Below are 18,974 nucleotides of genomic sequence, written 5' to 3' on the forward strand. Positions count from 1 at the left end.
ATAGTGGGCCTCATAGTTTGCTTGTGTTCCCCTGTTCTTGCGTGTAAGGAGGGGTTTGCTTCCTTACAGAAGGAAAGGGGGGGAAAGAGCAGCCTGACCATGGGTCCCACCTGAAAGGTGAAAGGATGTGGCATCTCACAGTAAGTGTCTTTTCTGGGAGTGTCAGGGGAGATGAGTCTCCAGCCTGTTTCCATGCTGCAGTGCAGTGGTGGAGATTGTGGCTTGTGAGTCCTTGGGTGCGAGCCACAGTGCTGAAGCAAGGAGACCCACAACTGTGCTTGGGGTCATCCTTTCTGACTGTGTTTTGGAGAAGTATGGATTCTGTGGGGAGAGTTACCTGCTGTGCTTGAAGTCTGTTTGGATGGGTGGAGGAGGGCATGAACTCACAGCTACATCTGCAAACTCCTTAGGAAAGCCCAAAGGAACCTTGAGACAGCCCAGGTCTTTCAGCGTGCCGGAAGAAGGCAGCAAGAGGCCTGTTCCTCGGTTGCCACGAGGCAGAGGAGTGGCGGGTGGCATGGTGAAGCCCGCTGTGGAGAGTGGCCGTCTCGCCTTGTCACCAGCTGCTGGGAGTGGACCACCTAAAGAGATGCCCATGCAGAGGCACGTCACTGTGGTCAACAGGTCAGTGTATGTGTGTGTGTGAGGTGAAATGAAGTGTGGTGGACTCTGGCTGGTGCCATGCCGGCAGTGTGTTTTGGGACATGGGAATCGAGGCACCTGCCTTGCAGAAGTTGGAGTGTGGGTCAGAAGCCAGGAGGGAGGCGGGTGCCCTTTGCCTTTTGGATGCTGCCGTAGCCACCCTGTGCCCTCGGCTGCTCCCCTGTCTTCCGGGGAGCAGCGTGGCCAAAGGTGGCCCTCCAAGGGAAGGGGGAGGTTGCTGTTCCCCAGGCTCAGGAGGGGGCTGCTGTGGCCAGTGTGATGGAGCACGGGAGGAGGTTTGTGTGAAGTGACGGTCGATGCTGTGTGTTGAGGGTTGGGGCTGTCTGCAGGTGGCTGCTCTTTATGTCTCTGCTTCTCGGTGGCAGCACTGGTGTTTGGGACCCTTCTTGGGGCGCTGGAAGGCAGCAGCTGCCTGCGGGTGTCTGGGTGAAAGAGGCGAGGGCTGGAGCTGTCATTGTGCTGGGTTAGCGGTACATGGTGCTTTCAGCCCCTTTGAGCCTCTGTAATCCCGGGGGCTTACCAAGTGCTGCCCCATCAGCTCTCTGCTGTGTTGTTCTGTGCTGCCCAGGGCCATCAGCTGATGGTGGTGAGAAAGCGTTTGCTGTTCCCCCATTGTGGCTGCGCTGAGCGTGCTGGAGCCGTGATTGTGGCAGTAATCCTGTGCCGGTCACCGGGCTGGGTTGGGAGCCAGCCTCCAGCTTTGCCTTGAATGGGAACCACGGCGGAGCTCACGGGGCCGAGGGATGGGTTAATCCTGCCGCGATGCCGCTTGTTCTGGAACACCCCCAAAAAGCAGACGTGTCCTGTGCCCGTTGCCTGCATGTGCCCGGTGTGCGCCAGGGCTCTGGGTGCCCGGGGGGCAGATGAGGATGTGCTCAGAGCTCTCGTGGGAGCAGCAGCCACGTCAGGTTTTGGTTTATTGTTGACTGGTAGCACTGCCTCATATCCTCCTGCTGCTCCCCAAAGTGCCCTTTGCTGTGGCTGTTCTCTGCTGGTGGTGCTCTTTGGGCAGTTCCCGGTGGTGCTGGTGAAGTTGGCCGGTGCCTTGGGGATGAGGAGCAGCCTTGGGGCTGCCAGGAGGATCTTCAGAGCAGGGCTGCTCTCGAGGGCAGGAGACGCTCCTGTGTCGGTGGGTACTTGGACTGTGGCTGTGGCAGACGCTCTTTGGACTTGCCCAGGCAGAAATCTGGAGGAGTTAAGAGGCGGGTGGTGTTGGCAGCCTGAGCCAGAGGCTGTGGAGCTGAGATGGGCGAGAGGGGAGGAAGCCAGAGGAGCCGGCAGTGGCCCTATGAAGAGCGGAGAGTTTGGAGGTAGGGGCCAGGGAAGAGCGCTGTGCTGCATGTGGCAGGTGAGGGGAGCGAGGGACCCGGGAGTTGTTGCGAGGCTCCAGATGGGCCTCTCTGTGTGCAGCAGAGCTCTAATGACGCGAGTGTGGACCAAGCTGCCCCCCTTCTGTTGCTCCTGGGTGAGGCTGCAGGGCAGAAACTTGTCAGCAGCTGTGTGCCCTGCTTGGTTGAGGAGGCTGCTGTGCAGAGGGAAGAAAGGCCAATCTGTCCAGCTGTGCAGGAGAGATTTGTTCCACAGGTCCTTCTGCCTCAGGTCCCCTTCGAGCCAAGCAGTATGAGACTAATTGCTGAGATGGTGCTGACCCTGCCCCACTTAATTCCCCATGTCTGAGCACCCTGGGGCCTGGCCCTTTGTCTGTTGAGGTCTTTGTTCCCCACTGCTGACTGCTAGGCTTGGTCCTCATGCTGTGACACGCCATGATCTCCATGTGCTGAGTGCTGTGGAGTCTGGACCTTTTTGCTGTGTGAGACATTGTTCCTCCAGCTCACCTCAAGCTCAGCACCATGGCCCTGGCTGCTGGGCCATGCCTTGGGTTGCCCTGTGTCCCTTTGCAGGCAAGTTTCAGAGCCAAATTCCCCGTGGCCCACCAGGGACTGTGTTCCTTGTGCCCTTTTCTGTGTGGCCACATGGACAGGTGGGTCACCCCCAGGGCACAGCTTGCCAATCTTCTCCAGTATGTGTGCCCCCTTCCAGAGGGGAATGGCACCCACACCTTCCTGCGGCTTCTGCAGCAGCGGTCCTTGGCAGGGCAGGACAAAGCAGGAGCCTCTGGGGACACTGCTGGGAAGAGGCTCAGCTTTCTCTCTCAGTCAGGGACAGCCCTGTTGCCTGCTTCCTTCTCGTGTAGGAGCAGAAGCAGCTGGCTGCCCCACACTCTCCACACATGGCGTGGCACCACTGCTGCTCCCAGCATGTGTGGTGGGTGTCTGGGTTCAACAACATGTCCTGGTGTAGGGAAACACCCTGTGGTGGGGATGGAGAAAGGTACCGTGGCAGAAGGCAGCATGAGGGGCCATCAAAGAAAGCTTTGGAGACATTGGGAGAGTTGCTACAGAAACCTGTGCCCTCAGCACCCCACATTACTGCCTTTCTTGTCCTCCCAGAGCTGATGATAGTTTTGGAGGAGGATGACTTTAAGGAAACAGAGCAAGGTTTTTTGTCTGTGAACCAGTTATGGCATAAGCATTTTTGCATAACTACAGCACACCATTTCTCTTACAATAATTTTTAACCTGCAGCAATAGCACATCGAGCAACTGGGCAGCGGGGTTCCTGAAAGCCTTTCCTGATTCAGAAGTGGCTTTTGCTATCCTCAGTCTGAAAGCAAGAGGGCAGCAACCTCCAGTTTAACAGCGAGTGCAGTTGACAGCAAAATTGTAAAGCTGTGCTCAGCAGCGAATAGCTTTGTTCGGATATAAAAAACAACTGCCAGAGTGAAGGTCCCTGTTTTAGTAGTTTAATGGCACGGATTTGTTTTGTGCCAACACTTAGCATGAAGCTTGGCAGGCACCCAGAAAGATATTTATAATTAACAGAAACTAAAGCAGCTCCCTATAACAGGCAGATATAACTCAGACTTTGGACATGTTTTAGCAGGTTGCAGTTTGAAGTTTATGACCAGAGCTGCTGACACACCACAGCTAAAAACTTGAAGAGATTGCAGAAAAATCCACGCAGTGTTCATATAAAACCCAGAATACCCGGGGGAAAAAAAAAAAGAGTTAAATGATGCGAGAGGATAGCAAATATGGCAAGCCATACACAGCAGTGACGTAGGAGTGGAAAGGGAATGGGTGATGATGAGGATGGAAGTCCTCCAGTAGGAATCAAAGGTTGGGAAGCTGAGGTGGAAGAATGCAGGAGAAAAGGCATCTCCCAGCCAACTGAAGCAGTCTCCCTTGTTGTGTAACAGGAAGGCTCTGATGGAGGCTTTTCAGTTCTGGCATCTCCTAGGTGAGGTCTGTTTTCAGACTTTGGTTGCAGATGTGCTGAGACTCTGTCAGACAGCCTTCTTAGTGTCCAGGAGTTCTGTTTGGACCAGAGATATCACAGTGCAGCTGTGGGGACTGTGGCTGATGAGACAGAGTTGTAGGATACCTACTACCAGCTCTGCTCCATGTTTTGTACTTGCAGATGGGAGGATGCCAGGCCATCCTGTTGTGACAGAGAACTGTGTGAACAGGGCCTTTAATATAAGGTTGTGTAGTGAGTGGCACATGAAACTGGGTTAGTTTATTTCAACTTGTCCAGTTTGAAGCAGGACTGTCAAGACCCATGGCTCATGTCCTTGCTGCTGGGGATATTTTGTGCTCCCAGAGCTGCTGTAGTTGCCTATGCTCTGGGCATTGCAGAAGGGAAAGCCACTTTGAACGATGAGGTCCTGACCTCGAAGCAGTGTGCAGATGAGCAGAGGTGTGAGCAGCATCCCTGGGAATGGTGGGCTTACACCAGCTTTGTAGGTGGCCAGCACAGAGCCGGGGCACTGCTCCAGCAGCAGGGCCAGCAGTTGATGCGAGAGTGGCTGCTTGTGGTAAGTAATCAATTTGATTGCCTGCACAGATTGACTGAGGGAACCCCAGAGGGGACAAAGTTTGTTCCTATCCCATGTCCCAGTCTGGGTTGAGGTGCCGTGTGCAGTTTCTCTGGGTGTGTTTTCTGGCTCCTGCCCTGACCCCCTCTTACTACAAAGGCAGGCTTGTATTTACAAGTCAGCAGGCTCCTGATCAGAGCATTTGTCTGGCCAGACTCTGTGCCTGATCCTTGCAGGCTGTTCTACCTCTCTAAACTCTGTCTATAACTGGTTTTTTGTTCTTGTTTTCCTTCTTTCTCTGCGATCCCCTAGCAGGCTTTTAAGCTGGTTTTCTTCTGCACAGACCAAGAGTATAGTGCCAGTTACAAGAGAGGCCTGGGAAAACTGAGAGAGGCAGAGATTAATTCAGTAGTGAATTTTGAACCTTGTGAGTTGGTGAGAAGGCACAGGGTTGGCCTATTTGTATTATTCATATTGATGCTGCTTGCCTGTATGTGGGTGTCTGCAAAGGCTGCTGTATGTCTGGGTTGTTGTTTGCAACAGGCTGGCCCTGGGAATGAGGAAACACAGCCACTGCCACCATGTGTCCCAGCACTTGGTAATGCAGCCCTGGCGGGAGGAATCCCCTGTTTATAACTGCCCACCAGTTCTTCACAACAAGAACACGTCTGTTTCAGAGGGCCAAAGTTGTCCTCTGATGGCCAATCTGATGTCCAGAATGCCCCCAGCTGTCCCTCAGTTTGATTTTCTTCTGACTTAATCATTGGTCTAAAAGGTTTTTTTCTTAGCTGTGCTTCAGAGTGTATTTGTCTAGCTGGTGACTGAATCCACTTGAAAGTCAAACTGGGATTTGTTGTGGCCAGCCCTCTTTCCCAGAGACACTAGTTCCCCTTGATGGGAATGTGACATGGCCACATTGCAGGGCACAAGCCTCCAGGAGTAGGAGGGAAGGGACTGCTGGAAATCATCCACTCTGCCTGCAAACCAGATCCTTGCTGTTCTCTCAAGCTCAGAGGAGGGCAGGGGTAAAATTCCCTGGCCAATCATCATCAGTATAGGCAGAACGTCATGGTATCCTGGAAGCACCTGAGTTCCTGGATACGTATTGGACTCTGAAGATAATAATCCTCCACTGAAGCCTATGGTGCCTCACCCTGAGATGTCAGGTAACTTCACCTGGTACCTTTTCCACCACAGGCCACTTCAGGTGTAAACATGAGATGCAACCCTCTGGCTACTCAACAATCCCTTGTAGCCTGAATTCCTCCCACAGTGAATTTCTGGAGCCCCAGCTAGGAAGCTCCTCCACTCACATTTCCTCTCCTTCTTTTCCCTTTGACAGTCAGAGCACTCTCATTTAGGCTTGAGTAAAGGCTTTGAGGCCTTCCTAAGCTGGGTAGGATTGAGGATGTGCCTTTATGTTCACTAAGCAACTTTACAGGAAGCTTCACATGGCATCTGCCCCACAGCGTGTGTCTACTGCCTTCCTCCTGCGGGCAGGTTGTGGGGCCATGCATACCACTTTGAGATGTCAATGCTAGAGCCTCTAGCAGTGCTCTGCTAAGGAGGAGGATCACTTCATCACTGCATGCTTCCTCGCAGGTACTGGAGAATTAGATCACACTCCCTTTCTCTTTTAGGACTGTGTACGAGGACAATGTTTTGGTCATGTATCTTGAAAAACAAAGTTCACCTATTGCACTGCCTGCTGTTGTCTTGCAAAGATGCACCACAAGCCCACCTGCAGCACTGGAAGGATTTCACCACATTCTGCACCCACAGAGAACCCAAGACCTGCAGTGTTTTACCCACTGGACAGCCTGGCTGGCTCCTGTAATTGCTTTATTTGAAACTGTGTTGGATTGCAACGTGTGACACTTGAAAAGAAGTGCATGCAATGTGAGCAGCAGCATGTAACACCACTAAGACCTGAAAAAAGTGTAAGTGCCACTTTGCTTTTCCCAGTTAGCAAGGAAAGGGCAATTTTTCTTCCATTTTTAAGGCAAGCTATTACACCTAAAGCTTTGTTAAATCATGAACACTTCAAGGCTTGGATCTATTGTGCTGGGGCTTTTTTTCCCCTCTGCTTGAAGGTATTTTGTTTGCTTCCCCTTTTCTCTCAGAACAGTAGTCTTGAAGTAGTTTTCTATATATCTTTTTAAAATGTGGTTATAGCTGCTTCGGAGCTTCTTGATTTGCAGCCCAGTAAGGAACAGTAAGGTACCCTGCAAGTGCTAGGACAAAAACAAGCCCGCCCCTGTTCTGCAATTGTTAACAGGGTGGGGTAAAAAACAATTGCTGCAAGGCAGAGGAAGGGTTTCTGCGCAGAGACATCCTACATGGAGGTGTCAAGCTGATGGACCCATCAGCCTTGAGAGGCAGGGCACGAGCTGATGGGTCTTGCTCTCCAGGGAGGGACGGGATGTCCACCCGCAGTGGGGCTGAGCTTCCATCTGGGCTGAGCTCCGTGGACAGCCATTCCTCTTGCCCCAGCTGACTCCCTGGGTCACAGGGAGGTGGTCCACAGGGTCTGGCCCTTGGGTTGTGCAGGCGAGGCCCACCACTGCTCAGTTGAGCCAAGCACAGTGGGGAACATGCATGGTCCTGTTCCCTGAAAACAGCCTGAAAACACAAGGCCATGTATTTCCACACAGGAGTGCAAATAAGGCAAGCAATTGCACAAAACTGCCTTGGAAAATCTGTATCATCATTAGAGTAACCACAAACCAAAACACACTACGGTGCTATTGCAGAAAGATTTTACCAGTTACCATAAGCGCTACCCACAGAAACAAGGGTTCAAGAAGTGTTTGAACCTTGTAAGGGTCAAACGTAGTGTGTAGAAGTCATCTTAAAAATGAAAGCCTATGAAGTAACACACGCTCCTCTCAGGGAGCATGACATGGCCTCGAACATCAAGGCTACAGAATACTGATAAACGTAGTGCCCAGCTGACAGAATGTTTGTCTCTGCAGAAGTGTATTTCACTGTTTTTTACAGCACAACTATTCCACAAACATCCAGGATAAAAGAGATGTTGTATTTTTCACACACAAACTCTAGTTACATATCTCTGGAACTTGTAAATATTATTTAGAATACAGAATTTCAAGTGCAAAATGTACAATCAAACACAACACACATATTGCAAAATATATACAGAATTGTGCTAAGAACATAACCCAAGGACAAACAGATGTTTAAATAGAAAAGTTCATCTTTTATAAATTATTTTTTTTAAACCAATTAGTACACTCAGTATGTTATTTGTAGACAAGTTACCACAGCATAGTGATGTGTCTCATTTGCAAGGCAGACATTCAGAAACAAGTTACATCATTAAAAGCCTGTCTCTGAGACCAGTCCACAAGTAAACATATGATAATGCATTACTGGTTTGAGGCACACAATATGGAAACAGTTTTCACTTTAATGCTTATACTTAGGCTTTTCTTTTTCTGAGAATTATTAGGCAGATGCACAAAGAAAAAGCACTAGACAATAACTAAACTATTCTATGGTCAGCTCACGTTATCTTGTTGGGCCAACACGACTTATTACCAATGTATTATAACATTCACAGGAAATGCTTTAAGACAGAGTATCTTCTTAAAGTTGGGCTATTTAAATAACCAGCAGTGAGAAACACAGTTATTTAAGCAATACTTCAGCCACAGTTTGAGAAGAGTTAAGATGTGATGGGTGATTCAAAGTATGCAGGATGTTATAGTGATTTATAAATTCTGTGATGGTTTACATTCAAACCAGAGATGCTCTCTTTCAGTAATCAGAACTTACAGCTTCAAGGTAATGATTACTGCTATGTGCACCATTGCTAATTAAACTATCCTAAGGATAACTTGCTTTTGGCATGTTCAGAAAGCTGGAGTTATAAAGCTATTGCTGTGCTACAGATCCCCCGAATTTTGCTTTAAAATAGCAGTGAAGGCTTTATAAGCACCTAAAAAATACACAATAAATAGTAACTCTTCAAGCACCTCTTGCTACCCAGTTTGGCAAGGTCAGCAGCACAAAGAAAAGGATGCCACAGCGAGGCAAGCTGGTTAACTGATTCACACAGGCAACATGTCGATTTGCAACTTCCTTCCATCAGAAAGCAAAAGGACTAATGCATGGCACACCCTTTGTGTGGACAGGGAGAGGACTGCAAGTGCCAAACAGCCCTGCGGCCAGGCACACAGGTGGCCTCTCTGCTCTTTCACCTGCGGTGATGTGCATAGGGAAGATGTTCTGCCTTCTACACCCCATGTCTGTAATTAGGAGTTGCTGCCAGAGGAGTGGTATGGGACACACACAATGTAAATGAACCCACGTCTTCTGCAATCAAGTCATCTCCTAAGTAACACACAGGAGCTGTGCACACTCCCGTGGGTGTGTTGCTAGGAGAGATCAGAGGGATAACCCGCACCAGTAACTGTGCCCAATTAAAAAATACTTTGCTTTGGGATACATCTTTAATATCTACACACATTTATTTCAAGACTTCAGACCAACTTTTTCTGCAACACCGAATGCTCTTAAATTATCTTCACAAAAAATAAAGGCAATTTTTCAGAAAACATGTTCAGCACAACTCTTACGTCAGTAGAAATTCTGTCCTTTGGGTGGCAGAAAAGCCATAATCCCCGTTTAAATCTCTCGAAAGGGACATAACCAGGAATCTAAACCAGAAGGCAATTTTTTCATTAATTGTCACAGAAAACACAAACAATGCTTCCAAAACACTGAGAGACTGTACTGTTTCAATAAGCATGTATGGGTTTACAATCAATAGTCACTCTCCTGTAAACATTGAAACTGCTGGTCTAACTGCAGGATAAGATTAGTAATTTGCACTCATTTCACTGCACACATACAATGGCTACACTGTTAATTACATTAACTAGCAAAAGGAATGAAGGCTTTAAGCTAGATCAATCCTGCAAGCCAAGTGTCAAATCAGTATATGTTGACATTATAAATAAAACTTTAACATTGCTTTTATGCATTATCAGTCTAATAAAACTAAATCTCAGAGTAGCAGCCAATTGTAACTGTTTAAATACATATATGAATTTTCAGTCAGTCAGTTATAAATACATACTGCGATGGGAGGAAGATACCATCTCTCATTCCCAAGCAGGCTTTCAAGGAGGACACGATATAAAGCAAGGAATGCTGCAGTCAAAGTCCTAAATAGCTGCATTCTACAAACTTGTTTTCATCATTACCTGAAAGTGCACCTTTGTATCTGTAGAATCATCCCCGTATCTACAAAAAAAGTACAAACACTGCAATTTTGCCACACTCTGAGCCTATCTAACCTGCTTTTTCTGTTAAGTGCAAAACGTGTATGAAGTGACACGTGCCCTGGTGCAGATAAGATCAAAGCCTGAAAATGAGGCAATGCTTGTCACTAGGAATCCAAGGTAGTTCAGTAGTTGCAGAGTCTTTGCTGCAGAGCTATTAAATGGCTGAAGTAGAAGCTGAAGGAGATACTAACCAACAGTCTAAGCCCAACACCAGGGCCGTATTCTGGAGCAGGATGTCCGTTCCCCTGCTCTCCACACACTTTCACCACCACAGACTCCTGCCTTTGTTACCAGTTTCAGTATGAAGGCTGGGCCAAAAGGGCAGGGAGTCAGCCTAGCAGAAGAGGAAAAGCACAGTTACTGTGAAGGTTATAAAGAAGAGGTATGAGGCACACACAGACTGAAAAGAGTATTTAATGCCAGGTCGTTCAAGTGCACCCCTCCAGCGCATCCCCAGTTTCAGTGCTGGTGTATGGATTGCTGCCTGTGCCGCACAGGGTGTATCTGCGCACAGTCAGTACGTTACAAAACACTTATGCAGCTAGATCTGTTGAGTGACATAAGTCCTTTTTAAGTGTCACAACAGCTCCTCTTACCTTCTCCTCCCACAAAATGAGGTTTCATTTCATAATGTCACATTTATATGCCAACAGACTGCTGCAGACTAATGTGCATGCGTAAATGCTTAGCAATTCCAAACAGCTGATATTTTCAAAGTGAGTACATTTTTTGCTCTTGAAAGAAATGCAATCTGTACAATACTTGTAAAAGGGTAACTGTGAAGATTAATGAACAATTGTCTATACCAGTTCATTTAGGTTCCTCCCTTATTTAAGTCTTGCAGTTAATTATGCTACAGCTTCTTCTAGTTTTTAAAATGCTAAAATAGCCATTGCCATTAGACATGCACAGACTTGATTAAAATCTAAAAGAGCAAGAGGAGCTCAAACTGTGCACATGCAGAGACTTTACTATAAACACAGTTGTGCTTTCACTATATTGGCACCATGTCTTCTTGTAAAGCACATGCCCATTAGAAATATGTGCTGGGAACCTCAGTGGGAGCAGGAAGAGAGCAAGATCTGCCTCCTGTCCAAAACTGGTGAGAGAAAGATCCAGAAGTAAGTGCTATCAGAATGCTGTAACGCAGCAAAAGCTGTACAGGTAGGCACTGTGAAAGGAAATACAATAAGGCTTATTTTTAAAGGGTGTGTTTCATGTGCACATGAAAAAGCTTTTGGCAAAATAACAAGAGTTTCATTTAAAAATCAGTGCAATTAAAAGTATCAATTTTAACTATACAAATAAAGTGTGAAAGCCATGGTGGAAAAGCAGCAAATGTTCTGAAGTAGCCCCTGTATCCTGGGGATAAGCTTCCAAACTTGGGTTCTGATTCAAGACAGAGGTAACGTGTTTACCCATCAAAACAGATTTTAATCAGCTGACCACCTTCTATTTGCCGTAGCGGGCTATCTGAAATGAAGCATGGTTTTCAGGACCCTTCTCTCCCCTATGCTGGCAAAGAATTATAGGACACTAGTAAAAGGTCTGGAGCGCATTCCTCAGTAGGAGAGATGCTAGCTGTGCTGTCTTGTGCCTGCCACAGTTTACATGCAAAGTAAAGGGCAGGGCAGTGCAGAGAGTGTGCTCAGAATAGCAATACCCCGTGTCTCCTCCTTGTCTATATAGTTTCTGGTCCTGTGCCCCTGGTGCTGATTGACACTTAATCTTGACAGAATCAAGCCTCTTCCCAACACGTTACTGTATTATTTAAAGCACTTGGACAAGTTACTGCTAGGTTCTCACACAATGTTACTCAAAGACTCAGTGCTAAGAATCAGTTATCTGCCTGCTATCACATAAATTATATGGCACTGTTTTGCTCAATTAAAGGATAAGTCAAAATGCTTTCGTATTAACTGCAAAGAGTTACCTTCTCTCTTCAAGGAAGTCTAACATACTATGGAAGAAAATACTAGACCTTCTCAGATACTATGTGTGATGAAAATATAAGAAAAAAATACATCTTGATATACAGGCCTTTAGACTACCTGAAACAGGAACATCTTAAGAGAGGGGTTAAATATTGAGTTTCTCCTTTTTAAAAGCTTTACAGCAGCTTTTCTGTCCAGACTGCCCAGGAATCTGTTTTGTCTTCAAAACATACCAAGCATTATTTTATGATGCACAGAGACCTTAAATGCTTAAGACATGTTTTCATTCCAGTGTGGCACTCATCTGCTGAAACAACACGTGGGGGAGTTGGGTTCTGGAAGAAAAGAAAAAATCAAGAAAAAAGAAAACTCAAAGCCTTCCTGTTCTGCACCAGGACCCCCTCTGGCAGTTGTGAGGAGAACACGTTCTGTCGCCTTCCTGCCAAGCACACTACCTGACCCAGGCTGGTGCAGTGTTCCAGGGCTGGAAAACCCCCATGGAAGGATATGCCACAGTAAGTGGCCCTCTGATTAAAATACCATGACCCAAAAGTTTCATGTTATTTCAGATAACAGATACTGAGCAAAAGGGAGAGAGAGCCAGGTCCTTAATGAGCCAAGAACATGAAACACGGTCAGCTGCAGGATTCTGTATGTCTGGAAAAACAGTAAGACAGGTTGATTTACTTAGGCTGCAGAAGATGGTCAGTACCAGAAAGCTGAAAGTTTACACATGTTTTCTGTAACAGAAAGTCAAGTTTTCCTCTCCATTACTGAGTCAGCCACTGGAAAAAAGACCATGCATTCTTTCTCCTGCCCTGAGGACACAAAGCAATTTCTCTGGCTTTCTGGACAATTACAAGCAGCAATCAATTTCACATTTCCTCTCCAATTTGTGAGCTTCATTCTGAGACAGCATACCCTGAAATACAACAGTTACCCATCTTATTTGTAATGCTGGTACCAAGATGCCAGAAGAGCTCCAGCTGATCCTTCATGCCCAGGTTCTGAAGCAGAGACAACTCTGTGTTTAATGATGAGGAGGTGGGGATTTTAGCTCTATACTATCCACACTATCTCCTTCATATCACGACTCCAGTTTACATGCTGTATAAAGAGATAACATGTAATCCACATAGTGAACATGAAAAACATCCGTAAAATTAAATGAACAATTTTAACAATACCCTTCACTGAAAACAGGAGTCAGTCCTCTAAACGCATCTCTACTAGAACACTAAGAACAGAAGGAATCACTGAATAGGATGGAGAAGCTGCAGGCAGATGCCATTTTTGCATGGCTGTTTGTTTATAGCTTTAGCTGTATCATTCTGTTGCTACAGATAACTGTCTTGCAACACCCACACTGACATGCTTGTCTGCACTGTGACTGGAAAGCAGAAAGCACAGGTACTGATCATATGTAGCTGAAGCTGGCACAGTGCTTAAAGTACTGAGCAAGACCCACCACGAACTGCCTCAGCATGTGGCTGGCTCCAACACAAAACAGCTTTTGTGTATTTCAGTTATACTGTAGTCCCCTGAAGCCGCTGGAGATGTTTTCCTAGAGGCACTGGCAAGAGGAATGCTCCTAAAGCTTGAGTGATCAATTCATACCATCCATAGATGAATTAGTTATTACCACACACTAGAGGACAAGTAAGCCCACTGGCTAGTGAATGGGGTTTTGGCAACATAACTTAAGTAGCTCCAAGCAGCAGATGCACACAAGTGGCAAAACCAAGCAGCACAACTGGCTCAGAGGGCCGCTTGTGTGTGATGCTGACCTGAAGTGAAAGGCTCAGTCACTAGAGAACCACAGTGAGATGAGACCAGCAGAGATGAGAGTGAAGGCCAACACAACTATGGCCATGGACAGCAGATATGTAATAGTGAATGACAGATCAGCATGTCTGCTCTAATGCCAGTCTCTAGCAGGAAGCTGTTCTAGATCCCCACAAAAGAGAAGTTCCAGATCCCCACATCTTCAGCAAATAGTAAGCACAGAGAGGTGATCTCACAGGACCTGAGAGAGGAATGGCCTCTGGGAAGCACACACACACCCCAAGTGAGAAAAGAGAGTCACTGTGTCCCTGAGCCCACACTGATAACAATACCTACCAAGACCTTGAGAAGGCTGTTCAGGTAAGTGTATTTTCATGACGGCTATTGCATTCCCAGTTACCTGAAGCCTACAGCATGTTACACACACTACAGGCTTCAGTACCTCCTCAGGCTACTCAGTGAAGCTACGCTATACTTCGGTTCAGCTCTGACTTATGACTGTGCTCATTTACTAAAGTGAACACTAAATGGTACTTCTTTTACCCTAATCAGTGATGATTCCTTTAGTCTTCTAGCTTGCTGTTAACTAACAGTCCAACTGTGACAAATTAATCACAAGTAAAGACAAGAAGAAAAGTCTGGCATCAAAGGTAATGGTTTCAATGACAGAAAACCATCAGTATAATGTAATACCAGCTCAGGTGTTCTCATTCCTCTTTTATATTAGAGGGTAGCTGCTGAAATTCAAACGCCTTTTAAAATAGGCTTTGGCTGAATAATACAGGAGAAACTAAGCTGCAGTTGAAAACTTGCTCTACAAACTGTTTCCCCTTAATTCATTCTGTCCAAATACTGTTGAACTAAACTCTGAAATATTTTGACTCAACCGTTCTAGTACTTTCTGTCCTCCCACAGCAAAGGGCTCCTTTAACAGAAATCATCTCTCCTGTGTTTTGTATTTTTCTCTTTATGGTAGCACTGTTTCAGGGTTGCTGTTTGGACTGATCCAAGGAGTTTTCAGCAGCTCATGTCTTTGCCCTTTTTTGGCTGGGAGGAACACATATTGATTTATGGAACAATGCACCAAAATTTATCTATGGAATGGTTTTCTTTAAGAAAAAGCTGGGAGGAGGGGAAGAGTCTTTGTAAAGGTAGATCAGAAATCTCAGCATCTTGGAATTTCTGTTTGACCTCAGTTTCTATATACATGGAAAAGTAGGAAATAGCTTATGGAAAAGCAACCCAAAGTAAACATTTCAGATGTGACAAGTGGTATATAACAGTTATTTTTAACAATGAGGCACTATCTTTGAAAGACAAAATAGAACTTGATACTATCAAAATGTAATGAAAGGCACGCTCATAAGCAACTCTCTTTACTAGCTGTCTTCACTCTGTTTTACTGAGCCATCTTGGTATCTAAAGCAGGTCTGCTGCATCTCTTCTGCGCACAGGTCTCCACTTAGCGTCCTCCTTCAGAGATGGATATATCCCCTCGCATTTCTTTCATGCTTCCAGTTTTTTTCTGTTTCTTGGATTTTTTCAACATGTGGACCTAAAATACAAAGTTTTAAATGAAAGTGAGCAACTAAGTATCTGTAGTCACCTATAGGCAAACCTAAGGCAACTAACACAAGTAAAATGTTGGAACTGCAACAGAAAAGCATTTAAATACAGAACTATCAGAAGCACCTATCCTTAAAAAGCTACAGGATTAAGTGACTTTTTTTCCATAAACATATATACACATGTATGGCAGGGGGGTTGGAACTAGATGATCTTAGGGTCCTTTCCAACCCTAACTATTCTATTATTCTATGTGTACTTATATATAATAAGTGTACGTATTTGTGTGCATATATATTCATATGCACACATATATATACACATTATATACAGATTAACGCTATTAGTGACTAACCTGATAGATTTAAATATTTCTCACTGGAAGGACAAAGTTAGGTATGTTCTCTCTCATTTTTCTCTTTCCCTCTTTTTCTCTCAGGAAAAGAACAGTTTAACATATTGCAAAACTTTTGAGGTATGACCCTCTTTTTCACCCATTTTGACTCTGCAAAGGCCATTTTTCTGGTAGCCCTCCCAGTAGGGCTACAAGTTTTCCAAGACTGACAACAGCAACCTGTTTCTGAGAGTTGAAAAGGCATCCTTAAGGTAGCAGACAAATGTGTACACGACTGTGCACCAGGCGTCAGCTACTGCAAAATGTTTATTTCACAATTTCAGAGTCAATAGAGAAGTTAAATTCTGAGGTAGCTGAAGCTCTTTTCCTTCTACATATACATTGAGATATGAGTGCCTATCAGACAGACAATGACTACTCCAAATCCTCTTTTTGTCAGGCCCTCCTCCTTCACTGCTCAGTCGTCGTTTTTGCTGCTCTCTGACAGACCTTCCCTCCTCCAGTACAACCAGCAGACTGCTTGCTACCTCGCAGATGGCATATTGCCATGGCCCTCATAACTGTGGTCTGCTTCAGGGCAAGCAACGCTGCCTGGAGATCTCAATGCTGGGTAAAATATTTAAGTCACTAGGCTGAACCGTTTTTCTAACACAAGCCTCTTCTGAGCCAGTGGAAAGGGTCCTCAAATCATCCTCTGCAGAAACTGCTATGTACCTATCCAACAGTTACCATACCGTGACAACAAGCTCCTTTACAGTTAAGCATCAGAACATGATAAGCAGTAATATGATAATATCCACTGGAGAAACAAAGTCAACTTGCTAAAAAAGATCTACAGCCACTACCTTTGGTCCTGCAGCAGAAATTATAATCTGGCCAGGGGCCTGAATCCAGGGCTCTCCATCAACTTGAACTGGAATTGGCTTTAGGAGAGTTACACGAAAATATGAGCCTTGGGCTATACGGATGCCTGATCGAAAACCACCTTGGACTTGACCCTGTTTGGAAGTAAAAGCCAGGATATCAATCACCCCAATAAACCAGAAGCATAAACATTAGCTACACTTTTGGGTGGTTAGAATTTTATTCTCACCTGACATTTTAAGTTATTTTACTTAGAACTGCTTAGGCAAAACCTGCATAGGATGTCTTTACTGCAGCGTTCATTATTGTAAGTTAGCGCATGAAGATGAATGCAGATACCCCTGTGGGCTGCTGCTGGCAAAGTAACTCACACAGTGAAGCCATCTGTACACTCAGGTTGGCCAAGGAGCATGCACTCACAAAGGTCTTGTTTGCTTTTACGTCCCCCCTCCATAACATAGCAAACACAGTTTCTAAACACCTAGCTATACACACAGACCAGCACACACATCTGAAACTCAGGTCTAAAAGCTCTTTTATCAAACAGGGAGAGAGAGTTTTGCCAAACTCAACTCCAAATATATGTGTGCATATATATATACACACACATGTATCTACATATATATACTATGTACTCAGCTACATACATATAGTCAACTACAACTAACAGCTGAGTGTTGACTGTTCAAAGCAAAGTGAACTTTCCTGCTACACATTCTCTTGGGGAGCTTGTACAGACACCAAACATGGAGGTAAAAACCGTAACAGAAGATCACAAAACCAGAGCATGGGTTTGTTAACATTTATATTCCAGAGCAATGGGTACACACCTTGTTGCTTCTAATTTCACCCAGATTTTAAGGATCTCTACCAAACTACTACTTCTAATAGAATGTTTTGTATTTGTCTTTCTTAAAAGATCTTAACTACAAAATGGTGAAGTTTGCCAAAACCAAAGATCAAGCTGCACAAGCCGTTTTAAGCACCCACCTTTCCATCTCGTTGGTCGTATGGGCTAGTTGTCTCTACCTGCCTGATCATATATACTTTTTCCAGCAGCAGTTTTCTTAGTATAATGAAAGAAATATGAAGACAAAAAAATTCCAACACCTCACAAGACTGCATCGCTAATAGCAAGCCATTGTTAAAATACGTAATAATAGAAGAATTAAAATTGCACAAATTGAGTCATAATCATCTTTGCAGAAGGGCACACCATCTGCTTCACATAGCATCAGGATCAAGGGCAGTATCAGATTCTCAGAGACAGGTGTTGGAAAGCCTGTGGCAGATAATTACAAAAGCCGCCTGTCTAGGGGAAATGACTGTGATCAGGTATAACAAGATGTTTCACAAATACACCATCTGTTTTTGTAATATCAAAATAAACCCTTGTTTTCATCCAAGAACTGTTTGGCTTTGACACCATGATATTTATATATACCATAACACATATGCAAATACGTATGTTTGCACTTCACATGTATGTATATATGTATATTTCTGGCCTTGGCTCGAAACCTGCTTAAGTTATGAAGCATTTCCCATGCACTTTTAATAAGTTCTTCACACTGCTATTATTTATTCTTACCCCACCACAGATTTCTTTGTTTCCATTCCACCCACTGTAGTCTGGCACTTCAACCTGGACCTTCAGGGCAGGCCAGTATACAGGCAATGAGAGTGCACTGCTGTTTTAAGAGGCATTACAGCTGCAGCCGAACTTGACACCCCAGCCCCTTGTTCAGAGACAGCCAATGCTGCCCATTAATTCTGGTTATGGTCTATAACCATTTCTGTGTGACACAACAAGTACCTGAATAAACAATGGTTAAACCTTAACACCGATGCATACTTCTTAGGACTTACAATGCACTGTTTGTTACAAAGGTAAACTTGTCTGAGAAAATTTATGTTTCCTCAGCTCTTAGTGGGATGCCAACTTACCATGTGAACAACACCCGTCACACCAACAACTTCCAGCAGCCCATCATCGATGCGTGGCTTCTCAAAGCGGTTATCACTGTCAGACCCCCAGAGGTCAGCTCCGGACCCCCAGCTGCATGGAGAGCACACCACAGTGACCTGCTGTCAGCCAGGAGCACCCTGCCTAGTTCCCTGCTGGGGGTGGCTAGTTCCACAGGCTTCAAAAGCTGGACACTCCACAGTGTTTCTGTGCTTCAATCCTCTGAAATGCGTCTAACTTAACACTATGTTGCTTTTTGTGCGCTGCTGACCCTCCTTACTCAAATCACTTGCTTATTGTTTTAGTGCATCGACTGCTCAGTACCAATTGGGATCTTTTCTTCTCCACAGTTCTCTTGTGCAACGTACACTTGTGTGTACGCACATGTGCACGCATGCGTGTACACATGTAAGGATACGTGTATTTGAATAAAAAGTTGAAACATTTTCAGACTAAAACAGAAAGAAGTACAGGCAGTTTAAGACAAGAGTATCCTTGGAAAAAGAATGGTATGGCAGCACTAGTTACTTGCTGGTTTTGTACAGAAAATGCCCTGCCTCTACCAACAGCACATTTCAAGAAGCCAGGTTTCCTGCAGATTTGCCTTTCTTCCTTCCACAGCAGTAACTCGAGCTCCCTGCAGGTGTCAGGA

At 45.4% G+C, this 18,974-nt stretch overlaps 1 protein-coding gene and 1 long non-coding RNA gene across 3 annotated transcripts in view; one reads left to right on the top strand and one right to left on the bottom strand.

The window, feature by feature from the left end:
- Positions 1 to 6,398: 6,398 nt before the first annotated feature.
- LOC308232097 lies at positions 6,399 to 18,343 on the top strand. Its single transcript, XR_013958803.1, has 3 exons — positions 6,399 to 6,480; positions 12,079 to 12,301; positions 18,281 to 18,343. It is a non-coding gene; the product is annotated as an uncharacterized lncRNA (long non-coding RNA).
- Positions 12,295 to 18,974, bottom strand: part of DGKQ (diacylglycerol kinase theta) — an 80,958-nt gene continuing 74,278 nt past the window's right edge. Inside the window, exons 21-23 of one of the 2 annotated variants that reach the window (XM_080638118.1) lie at positions 18,304 to 18,415; positions 16,338 to 16,490; positions 12,295 to 15,126 (exon numbers count right to left, since the gene is read on the bottom strand). In XM_080638118.1, the coding sequence (XP_080494244.1) occupies positions 15,034 to 15,126; positions 16,338 to 16,490; positions 18,304 to 18,415 (358 nt within the window). In that variant the 3' untranslated portion in view covers positions 12,295 to 15,033. The remainder of the gene's footprint in view (positions 15,127 to 16,337; positions 16,491 to 18,303; positions 18,416 to 18,974) is intronic. The other variant, XM_080638119.1, reaches the window with a different exon arrangement.

Source organism: Psittacula echo (genome assembly GCF_963264785.1).
Source record: "Psittacula echo genome assembly, chromosome: Z".
In the NCBI taxonomy this organism is placed as follows: domain Eukaryota; kingdom Metazoa; phylum Chordata; class Aves; order Psittaciformes; family Psittacidae; genus Psittacula; species Psittacula echo.